General features: G+C 41.7%; 1 protein-coding gene across 2 annotated transcripts in view; it reads left to right on the forward strand.

Annotated features, from left to right (window-relative positions):
• LOC108790308 (ras-related protein Rab-3C) overlaps nucleotides 1-10,691 on the forward strand; it is a 143,211-nt gene extending 132,520 nt beyond the window's left edge. For both annotated transcript variants that reach the window (XM_018560537.1, XM_018560536.1), the window contains exons 4-5: nucleotides 9,353-9,477; nucleotides 10,445-10,691. In XM_018560537.1, coding sequence (XP_018416039.1) covers nucleotides 9,353-9,477; nucleotides 10,445-10,632 — 313 coding nt within the window. In that variant the 3' untranslated portion in view covers nucleotides 10,633-10,691. The remainder of the gene's footprint in view (nucleotides 1-9,352; nucleotides 9,478-10,444) is intronic.
• The last annotated feature ends 1,562 nt before the right edge of the window (nucleotides 10,692-12,253 follow it).

Raw genomic sequence — 12,253 nt, forward strand, 5'->3', positions numbered from 1 at the left:
TGTCAAACAGATCAAGGCAACAGGCTCCGTTATGGCAGGTTATGCAGCCGTGCTGGAGCCTCGGCCGCATAATCTGCCATAACGGAGCCTGATGCCTGCTGCCTTGTTCTGGTGACAGTCGGCCCGGCTCGCGGCAGGCAGCCCCCGCCATCTATGCGCCCGGGGCAAACGCCCCCCCCGGTTGTTACGCCACTGACCTCTAGTGTATAGAGGCCACAACCTCTTTTCTTAAAGGGTTATTCATAAAAGTGTGAAGAGTTTGGAGAAGGCAGGAGAAGTGAACAATCTAGGACAAAACAGCTGATTTGGAAAAGTTCTCCAATTCAGCTCCCTTTCCAGTTCAGCTTTGTTGTCCTAGATTGTTCACTTCTCCTGCCTTCACCAAACTCTTCACCCTTTTGTGAATAACCCTGTTAGTTCTGGAAGTCATCGCCTACAAAAGGGCCCCTCTCACCCCGAGTAAAAAAGGTAATACAGACCTTAGTCTACAGCTCCACCTGGGTCTTGCTGCCATAGCCTGGCCTTAACTTATCAGCTTTTAATTGTCTGCAGAAGTAAAGCCTTACGTGCATGGATAAAGACAATACCATCATAAATAATGCAATACCCAATTCATTGCAGGTCATGGTAGTGAGAACTAGCTAAAGCTGTAATCTAAAGTTTGTACTTTGGTTTAATTCTATTCTCATAGGGCAAGGAGGGTCTGTGTGGGGGCAGTCAGCTAAACCTACAGTTACCTTTTAAATGGTGAAGGAAATCTAACACAAAGGAAACAGTTGCAAGCATTCTTGCCTTTCTTTTGTTTCTGTTTGATTTATTGAGCAAATAAAGGATCTCTGATATGGAGCAAGTCTGGGTTTTTGTTCATTATACATTGTCTTAGGGGGAGCTTGGGGATTCCTCTGGTTGTGTGCAGGCTGCTTTTGATGAGTTATTATTACATATATACGTGTTTGTATCTATCTATCTATCTATCTATCTATCTATCTATCTATCTATCTATCTATGTCTTACAAGTATTTATATAGTGCCATCAATGTATTCATTTACATCAGCCCCTGTCCTAAGAAGCTTACAAGCTACGGTCCCTATCTCATGCTATGATGCATGAGATAGGGACCGTGCATAGCATGACATAGGGACCGTAGCTTGTAAGCTTCTTAGGACAGGGGCTGATGTAAATGAATACAAGAGCCCATTTAGAAAGCAGCCAATTCACCTAACTGCCTTTGGAGTGTGAGAGGAAACCGGTGTACCTGCATGAAACCCATGCAAACACAGGGAGGACATGCAAACTTCATTCTATCTATCTATCTAGATATGTGTGTATTTTTGTTTGCGTAGAAAACATAAATTCTGCAAAAATATAAAAAGATCCAGACAGAGGCAGGAGGAGAGGGAGAATAAATCAGAGACAAAGCACTTTTGATAAATGAATCCTGCCAGGCAATTCAGAAGACAAATATAAGCTGCAGTTTTGTAGAAGGAGAATTTCTTATAAATTCCTGACAAGCTGCTGGGATTGGACAAAGAGAGATAAAAGACGGCAATGGACAAGTGCTTCTATTAAAGAACGAAAACTCTGCTGAGAAGTGCCTGCTTTCCCTGATATTCCCTTTTGTATTACAAAGTTTACCCAATAATTTGTCATTTTAAACTGCAGGGTTTACTGAAACAGCTTTCAATTTTAGATACTCTTCCAGGTAAATGCCGTGATACTTATCAATCCTGAAACCCCTAATGTTTGATTTCTTGTTTATAATTAGTGAGCAATGAAGAGCGGCCATTGTGTAGCTCTAAGTCTAGGGAAAGAGCTTGTCCTGACATGCAGCTCTATTCTGGAATTGTGCTGCCTCATTACCCATTAGTGTCTAATGGATAGGCAGTTTTACAGTTTTATGTGAGCAAAGGAGGACCTTCATTTTAATAAATGTGACGGTCATGAATGCTTGAAGAAATAATTGGGCTCCAACAAAAAAGAGGCCCCCCCCCCCCCCACACACACACACAAAAACCGGATGATTAGAAGACACTGTACCTGTAGTAGGCTTCTGGATAAGTCAGGAAAAATACTTCTATTGATATACTATACTCATCATTTACTGTGAAAGCCAAAATAATATAATGGTTTTAAACCAGTATTTGGTTTTAAGGTCTCAGCTCAAGACTCAACTCAGAAGTAATATTTTGTTTGTAAGTGGGCAACAGGGGGTAGAAATACCTTCCTACTTCTTATTTGGTTTAGAAAGATCAGTTTTGGGTTATCACAGATGCAAGGTCATATTAAAGTGCATGTCAGGGTAAAATTAAAACAAAAAATATGGAGTGTTTTTCTGTAATACATGCACATTTCCCCATAATTTGTCTCTTAAAAACACTGAAAGCAGAGGAAAAATACATGTTATCTGCCAAAAATTTAGTGAGCTCCTACCTTCCTGTAGTGAGCTGACAATGCTGCCTCTGCTGCACTGAAATCCCAAGCAGCATTTTCAGCACTGCCCAATGTTTCTCCTGTTGGAGTACAGAACACCACCACCTTGTGCTATGAAGAGAAGGTAGGGACAGGTGTTCTGCAGTCCAGCAGGGAAGAAATTAGTCAGGTCCCAGACATACTTGCTTTTCCCAGACATACACTAACAGGATAAAACACAGTGAGGGGAATTTATCAAAGGTGGAGCAAACAAAATCTGGAGCCCCTGTGCATGGCAACCAATCAGCATCCACCTTTCATTTTCAAAGCTTAACTGAATAAACTGAAGCAAGAAGCTGATTGGTTGCCATATACAACTGCTCCAGATTTTGTCTGCTCCAGTTTTGATAAATTCCCCCATGGTGTCTGTGTTAGGTTGGTAACACGCTACACTAGGCAAAAATAAACACTGCTATATAATTTCTGTTCATACAGTTGCTGCCACAAAGCTGTCATAGCTCAATAGGGGTATTAGGAGGTCATTCTTGCCAGGCTTGATGTAAGAAAGCTTCAAGTTTAAATGTATGACTGATAATATCATCACAACCAATGGCTTCTACAAAGTTCATGTATAGTTCTTTCAGTGTGGTATATGTACTGAAAGGCTCTCTAGTGCTTCCACTATCTACTTCCTCTGACAGTGTATTGACTAAGTCCCTCTAGTGCTCCTACTTCCTCTGACAGTGTATTGACTAAGGCCATCTAGTGCTCCCACTACCTACTTCCTCTGACAGTGTAGTAACTAAGGCCATCTAGTGCTCCCACTACCTACTTACTCTGACAGTGTATTGACTAAGGTCCTCTAGTGCTCCCACTACCTACTTCCTCTGGCAGTGTATTGACAGGTCCTCTAGTGCTCCCACTACCTACTTCCTCTGACAGTGTATTGACTAAGGCCCTCTAGTGCTCCCACTACCTACTTCCTCTGACAGTGTATTGACTAAGGCCCTCTAGTGCTCCCACTACCTACTTCCTCTGACAGTGTATTGACTAAGGCCCTCTAGTGCTCCCACTACCTACTTCCTCTGGCAGTGTATTGACTAAGGCCCTCTAGTGCTCCCACTACCTACTTCCTCTGACAGTGTATTGACTAAGGCCCTCTAGTGCTCCCACTACCTACTTCCTCTGGCAGTGTATTGACTAAGGCCCTTTAGTGCTCCCACTACCTACTTCTTCTGACAGTGTATTGACTAAGGCCCTCTAGTGCTCCCACTACCTACTTCCTCCTGATAGTGTATTGACTAAGGCCTTCTAGTGCTCCCACTACCTACTTCCTCTGACAGTGCATTGACTAAGGCCCTCTAGTGCTCCCACTACCTACTTCCACTGACAATGTATTGGCCAAAGCCCATTAGTGCTGGGTTGCCACCTGTGCAGGATTCACCCGGACAGTTCGGGTTTTGAATTCTGTGTCTGGGTTTCATGGCAGCAGAAACCCGGTCAGAAGATGGCAGGCTGGCAGACAGAGGCAACCAAAATTAAGATAGGGGCTACTGGCTCCCCACTGAAAATAGTCTCAACTGTGATATTTACATACGAAGGGGTGGCGCTGTTTACATATGAATAAGCCACAACTCATTCTCCCCAAAAAAATGTCTGTGTGTTGCTAGAGTGTTCGGGTTTCGCTTGAAGAAAAGGTAGCAGCCCTAATTAGTGCTCCCAGTATCTAGTTCCCCTGACAATTTGTTGACCAAGGCCCACTAGTGCTCCCACTACCTACTTCCTCTGACAGTATTGACTAAGGCCCTCTAGTGCTACCACTACCTACATCCTCTGACAGTGTATTAACTAAGGCCCACTTGTGCTCCCACTACCTACATCCTCTGATGATTTTATTACTAAGGCCAATTAGTGCTCCCACTACCTACTTCCTCGTATATTTATTGACTAAGGCCCACTATTGCTCCCACTTCCTAATTCCTTTCACAATTTATTGACCAAGGCCCACTAATGCTCCCACTATTTACTTCCTCTGACAATTTTTTGACCAATGCCCACTAGTGCTCCCACTACCTACTTCCTCTGACAGTGTATTGACTAAGGCCCTCTAGTGCTCCCACTACCTACTTTCTCTGACAATTTATTGCCAAAGCCCACTTCCACTTGTGCTCCCACTACCTACATCCTCTGACGATTTTTTGACTTAGGCCAATTAGTGCTCCCAATACCTACTTCCTCTGACAGTGCATTGACTAAGGCCCACTAGTGCTCCCACTTCCTAATTCCTTTCACAATTTCTTTTGACCAAGGCCCACTAGTGCTCCCACTACCTTCTTCCTTTGACAGTGCATTGACCAAGGCCCACTAGTGCCCCCACTATTTACTTCCTCTGACAATTTATTGACTTGCCACTTACACACACTGCTATCTTTACTGTTAAAGTGGGGGTTTCCTTTACACTGCCACAGCACAAAGGGATATTTACAGGTCTTCCCTTGCCAACAAAGATGTGAGGAAACCTTGAATGTATGACTTATAATGTCATCATAAGAACATGTAAAGTTCTTTCAGTGTGGTCAATGGACTAAAATGTCTACAAGTGCTTTCACCACCAACTTCTTCCGACAATTTTTTTTACCAGCCACTTTACAATATTTGGTTAGAGGAAGGAGTACACAAGCCTGGATTTGTGGCATGCTAGACAATTATTATTGCACTGCCTGCTATGAGCAGAGATCTTTGCGGCCACTCAATTCTGTTCACCATATATAATGGATTTCCTGGACTTCTAAACCAGATGGTTCCTATTCGGGTACTTCCTGTTATAGGGTGGCACCACTCTGTTTTGGTCTCCCAATTGATCTCCTGCATTGTCACCCATAATGGCTGTCACATAGAAATGGTCCACTGTTGCCACCATCAGGAAATCTACCCCGAGAAATGCAATACATCAGCCGCACGATAAGATGCAACAGTGTATGAAAAACAAAAAATTTTTAAGCAAACTAAATGTCATTCTGTCAATGTTTAAATATACTTTGAGGAAGATTGGAAGTTATGAATGAGAAGGCTTCTAATGATCTTCTCTAAGTGGGGTTGACTCTTAGGCCTGACAGGACCTGCACACCCAATTCCTGTGGCAGTATTTTCTCCTCTTATCTCTATACGTTGAACTCGATGGACTTGTGTCTTTTTTTAACCTGACTCTGTAAGCCATTTTGTTAAAACGTTAAATTTTTATTTTTCCCTGCAGCCACTTACCAGCAAAAAAGTAAATCAGTCACTTCAGTGAGCCACATAATAAAAATTGTTTGAGTCACAATATGTTACCCTATAATTATTTTTAGAACAGACAAATAGAGGTTTTGTCAGCAGTCACCATAAGAAGCAACGGGAGCTGAAACCCAAAAATGTTTTTCATTTTTTTTATATATGGAGGCATTGTGACAGTATACAAGAAAAAGGTCTCAACGATTTATGCTTGTTAAAGCTTATGAACCATTTGACATGGTTTTACATCGCCAGTAAAACATCACAAGGTCCCCTCAGTCATTTACAACCTTGCGACAACACAGAATTGTTCCAATGTGAATACGACACAAGTGGAGCCAAGTAGAAGTGCCTCTCGCTGCTTGTTATTGTCCAAGGATAAAATAATAGCTGGAACATTAAAGCCTATCATTTAATCACACTTTTCTCAGTGGGGAAATCATTAACATTTATAAGGTTTTATTCTTGTAGTGAATATGTAATAATCGTTTCACACTGTGCAATGCAATTATTAATAGTATGGTTTACAAACACAATGACAGTTACAACAACCCCCTGTGGAAGTCTACCTTGTTCCTGGCTTATACATAATTCTCGGTTTGCTACCCTTGCTATGTATTTATTATTTGTAATTATAATTGTGTTCTTGGTTTGTGAGATTTTGAAAGTTACAGACAAACAAACACCCCACACACTTGCTGCACAGCTCTAATATTAAAAGTTGTACAATTCTATTAATAGCTTTAAAGTTCACCTGAGTCCAGACTAGAGACATGAAACTATTAGCATACCCTTAATAAGCAGTGGAGCACTCTGGTAGGGCAGCTAATTCATTACCGCAGATTAATCTTATTCAGAGAAGTGTGTTCCCCTTTGTTTTTAATCACCATGCACCAATAGGTTACCATGCGATGTGGTACGATACAACTCACATGCGATGGCTAGGTGTGTTGGGGTGCATTAGGAAATAATGCCATGTGAGATCACGTGCGGTATTGCACAGATTTCCAGATCAGAAAGATGTGAACAGAGCCCAAATGTTCTTTAAAACAGTGGTTCTCAACTTGTGTAACCTCAGGACCCACATTTGTCCTTGGTCATTAAGTCGCGACCCAAGTCGCACTGCAGTGGAACGCACAGCATAGCGGTACCGCGTGTTTCGGTGCGGGCGGGTGAACGAACTGTGGGTGGGAGGGGCGTTAGGGGTGCCATTCAAAAGACCCACCCAGTCTCCATACCTTACGAGAACCGGAGTGGATCCTCAGATCCTCGGATCTGCCCACATAGTTGTGGAAGTATCCTGGTTACCACGACAATGCTTTCTGAGGCCGCTGTATATCGCTCAGTTCATGTCATGTTCTATAAGCATTTTGTCCACGTTATATCTATTACTGTATTACTGTTTTCAATTTGCTCTGACAATGTATTATTCCAATGCTTTTCTGGCACTAATATGACATCATGGTGACGTCAGGGGGGTTCATACTCATTTGATGGTTTGCCACTGTATTTAATTGTCTCACATTGGTGTATTGTTGTCAATGTGTTTGCCCGATGAAGAGACCATGTTCGGTTCCTGGTAAAACCGCACACAGCCCTGTAAATCATGGATTGATTGGACCTGTAGTCTATTGCTGGTTGCCATTCTACATTGCTGAATAATCCTGGATTGAGTTACAGTTCTTCATAATTATAAAGAAACTGCCCTAAAATCATCAGTCTGTGCTGTTTTAGAAAAAAATTCACATGTCCCTTTAAGAAAAAGTATCGGTAATTGGTATCGGCAAGAACCAGAGGGACAGTACTTGTACTTGGTCTTAAAAAAAGTGGTAACGGGACATCCCTACTGTCTGTAGTTATTTTTGAATGTCTGTGCAATATTTGTTATAATAGATGGAGTAGCAACTGCACTGGTTGCATGGAGCACTGATGTTATGGTGGCTCCACAAACTGGTGCCATTTATAGCCAAGACAGTTACACATTACCTCTGGTAAGAATCTGCCCAGTAGTTTAGGTAATTGTTTTGGGGGTAATGGGTGGAAAGGGGTCACTGTATAGTACAGTTTAGGGTTAGGAGTTAAGTGGGTTAAAGTGACATTAAACCCTCAGAATCCATGGTTGTTTCCCTTCTCTTTGCTGCTCTTCCTTTTAAATCTGTATCTCTTCTCATGCTGGGCAGAACTCCTGTTTTGCAGCAGACTGCCTTGTCTCTGAAATGGATACATGGTGTCTGTGTGAAGGTTCACAACCTGAGCCAGCACCACAGGAAGAGGCACCCAGCTGCAAAGGGAAGTTCTCCCCCAGCATGAGAAGATATGCAGATTTAAAAGGAAGAGCAGCAAAGAGAAGGGAAACTACCATGGATTACAGTAAGGCACACATTACAGTATTGTTTTATGTTCCAAAATCCGAGGGTTTAATGTCACTTTAAGTTGAAGGTTTAGAATAAAGAGACCATGTCACCAATTAAGAAATTGCAGGTAAACACACAGAAAAATCATGTATTTTTAAAGTTTACCTGGAGTGTTTTTCCTTTCAGTAAATGACTATGTAGCTTCCCGGGAAGGAGCGTAGGGGAATAATATACAATATCTTGCAAGAATGTCTTAATTTTTTTGTCCAATCTATAGACAAAAAAAAAAAATTAAACTAAAAAACGCACTTCAATGATCAGTGTTGGTTTAAAAAAAATAATGGTACTGTAGATAAAAGGCACACTTTTCATTCTATCATTTGTCCAATTTAAAAGGACACACAAATTATGATCCTGGTAGACAGCATTGCAAAGGTGTTTAAAAGTGAAATAAACCATTTTTTTGTAAATGTTGCTCTTTTTTTAATGCTACACTGAAAAAATAATGAACAAATCAAATCTAAATTTAAAAAGTGCAAATATTGGTTAGAAAAAATAAATAGAAATAAACTAGAATTGATGGCACGTGTAAAAGGGGAATAAGGACGGAACATGCTACACATGTCCTGTGTACTTTGATGACGTTTATCTGGACATGTGTTCTATGTCCAGTGTCCACAACTGGTTACAAATATTTTCTTGTTATTTAGTCAGGTGAATATGAAATTTTGGAGAATAAAAATATTGTGTTCTTCTGACGCAGCAGGTGGTGCACCAGTTTCCTTTCCATATGGTTCGTTTTTTCAGATTTGCTGGGAACAGTCTATGGTTTACAGAACTCAACCTAAACGAGTCAGATGGATGACCTATCCCTTAGTAGACAACTCACGCTGAGGTTTCAATCAGCCAAAGCTACCTGGTGCTGTGCTCACTCTTTAGCCCTTAGTGCTCTGAGAATCCTGTGTAATTATGCATTTCTGTATGTAGTATGGATGTTTTCTAATTTTAAAACACTTTAGTAAATTGACTATACTGTGGATCACATCTGGTATAGATGAGACTTATAAGTTAACATTGATTTTTTTTTTTTTTTTTCAGAGCTGAAAAATAGGATCATAATAATGCTGATATCTGGCTAATACATTGAGGGAATTTATCAAAACTGGGGCAGACAGAGTCTGGGGCAGTTGCCCATAATAACTAGTCAGCTTATTGTGTATCCCATGCTCTCTGGGGAAAACAGTGCCAGAGGCCCATGAACACTACATACCCCATCATGTCTTTTCAACAATCCCTAACATTCTACTTCTTATTTCAGGTCAACGCAAATCAAAACATATTCATGGGACAATGCTCAAGTAATATTGGTTGGTAACAAATGTGATATGGAGGATGAACGAGTGATTTCTGCAGAAAGAGGAAAACATCTGGCAGAACAATTGGGTGAGTTTTGGAATGATTGCTGTTCTGGTTTTGAGGTGAAGGATGGCCCTGGTATCATCCTACAGTGAACTGTTGATAGGGGTTTGTTTCCAGGAGTCTACACTTACTAGGCCACTTGAGGGTCATCTTGCATGACCTGGGAGAAATAGTATTACATAAGTATATACAGTGGGTATAAATGTTAACTCGCTTAGGCATAACACCACTAACGTCACAGGCAGAACGGAAAAAATAAAGTACCCCTGCAGGAGAGCAGACCTCAATCACAGTTTTAGCTCTGTTTCTCAACATTTGCTGAAACTGTGTTCTGTAGTTCTCCTGCACACAGCCACAACTGCCAATTACATCTGTGGTAGTGGCTGGGGGAAGAGCAGCAGAGGGCAACTGGAAAAAGAATAATCCGACAAACCCGGAGTGTTGAATTCTTTTCAATTTTGCTCTGCTTGTAGCTGCTATAAGTTACTAAAATCATTACACTGAGTGGGTGGGTTTTCTTCTAGTTAAGTTTGTGGCTGTTGCCCACCCCTTTCTTCTAGTTAAGTTTGTGGCTGTTGCCCACCCATCATTGGGACTTTCCTTGGACATTCCAATAGTCTTAAGGACAACTGAATCCTGTGTCCCTTAATGAACTAGAAAGAAAACAGCATTTTGGTGCAGGCCTTTTTGTACTGTAAAATTACCCCTTTGGTATTGGCCTTAAGTACTGCTTGCTTACAAAACTGAGGCACCACAGTTGGAGGCAAGGATATGCAGGGGCTGGCTTAACATTTTTTTTTGTTTGACAGTAAACAAAAATCCTGTTTTTCAGGATTTTAGATACACACATTGTGCCTCTGTTCGTTCCTTTCTTTTAATTATTTTCATTTTTTTCCTTCCCTACCGCTCACTTCTCTCTTTGTTTCTATGTTTCCTTTTTCTTGCTTCCGTCTCTGACATCCTTCTTAAATGCCTGTTTTTCTCCTTCCAGGTTTTGAGTTTTTTGAAACCAGCGCCAAAGATAACGTCAATGTCAAGCAAACGTTTGAGCGTCTGGTGGATATCATCTGTGACAAAATGTCAGATAACTTAGAAACGGATCCCGCCATCACAGCTGCCAAGCAGAGCACAAGACTGACAGACAAGCCACCTCCACAGCAGCCCAACTGCAGCTGTTAGTAGTACCATGCAGGTGGCTTCAATGTGTTCTATTGCCAACAAGTATTTTAAAAAACAAAGGTCTATACTAGGCAAGGGCATCCTGCTGCCCCCCAGATGTTGCTAAGCTACAAATCCCAGCATGCCCTACCATCTAGAGGCAGGCAGGGCATCCTGGGAATTGTAGCCCCTCAATGGCTGGACGAGGCAGGCAACCTGACCCTAGTCTATATGCTTTTCATCTCTCCTGTCTATATATCTGTCCTGAAAGAAAATAATTTGCTCTTTTGTGTATGGTCGGCTGATGAATGGTGGCCTGGAGGCTGAGACCTTACAATAAATGTTTCCTGCTGTTTGCAAGTTAAAATGGCTTTGTATGCTCTGATAATGTGTATGTTCCTGACTCCTTCTCCTACAAAGTTTTCTGAGAACGTTCTGTTCTAAGTGAATGACTAAATAGCGTCTGTGTGTAGTCATAAGTAAAGATTTAAAAATGTGGCGTAGAGAAAGAATTATAACATTTTCAATTGATTGCTAAGGGTTAACGTTACTACCAGAGATATGTGTGAAATGTGTTTTATTATGTTTACATAGCTCTTCGGCTAGTAAGTCGCTTTGCTGACACTCTATGTAGTGGAATCAGAATAAACCCATTTTGTCCATTCTGTTGCAGCTTCCCCTAGAGTTCTTTTCAGCTGTACTGCACTATTTTGCTGTGTTGTGTAAAGCCAGTAAAAACTATTATGTGTTTTTTCAACACTCAGATATACTGCATATTCATTACTGGGATCGTAATGAATATGTGTGTCCAGCCTTTCACCATCTCTTTAATTAACGCCTAAAATAATCAATTCCCCTTTTAATAAATCTGACAAAATACAATTAAAGGAGAACTATGAGGTGAGTGCTTTTCACTCACCTCATAGTTCTAGCCGACCTGTGACAATGAGACTGTCACAGGTCGGTTCAGTAGATCGGGAGGTGAGCAAACATGTACTGGCGTTCGCTCACCTCTCGATCCTGTCACGGCTCTCTGCCATGACAGGGGAGGGGATGGATTCCCCTCTCCCCGCTCCGATCTGCCAGCGCTGACTGGCGGGACGGGGGAGGGGGCGGGTACAGCTAGCTCTGCCTTTAGATAGGCAGAGCCAGCTGTCAGTCATGCAGCTGGGCGGATCCCGGCACAATTGTCGGGATCCGCTTCAGCTGCGGCGTCTCAGCTGCTCGCGGTATACTGCGGCTAGGGTGACGGGAGGACGCTAGTTTGTGTCCTCCCGTTACCCTAAGGAGAACTATGGGGAAAAGCCTTAACCCCATAGTTCTCCTTTAAGTGCAAATATTCTATTATCTATGCCAAGGGCTTTAAATTGGAAGTTTAAGTAGTTTTGTATTATTGCAGAGTCTGCTTGTTTGCTCTCTGGATCCCTGGAAAGCCACAGTGTTTGTAGACAGGGTTAGACATTTTAGATTTAAACTTGGAAAAGAAGCCAGCATTAGGTATAGGGTAATACATTTTTGTAGTACTCAGCTGCTCATTTTGAGGCATGGATGGTGCAACATAAAATGAAATGGAGCCTTTTTGTTGAAGATTTAACATTGTCATCGGCATTAGTGTTTAATGTGGACAATTTAAAATTACGCT

Source organism: Nanorana parkeri, unplaced genomic scaffold (assembly GCF_000935625.1).
Source record: "Nanorana parkeri isolate BGI_ZX_2015 unplaced genomic scaffold, ASM93562v1 scaffold463, whole genome shotgun sequence".
In the NCBI taxonomy this organism is placed as follows: Eukaryota; Metazoa; Chordata; class Amphibia; order Anura; family Dicroglossidae; genus Nanorana; species Nanorana parkeri.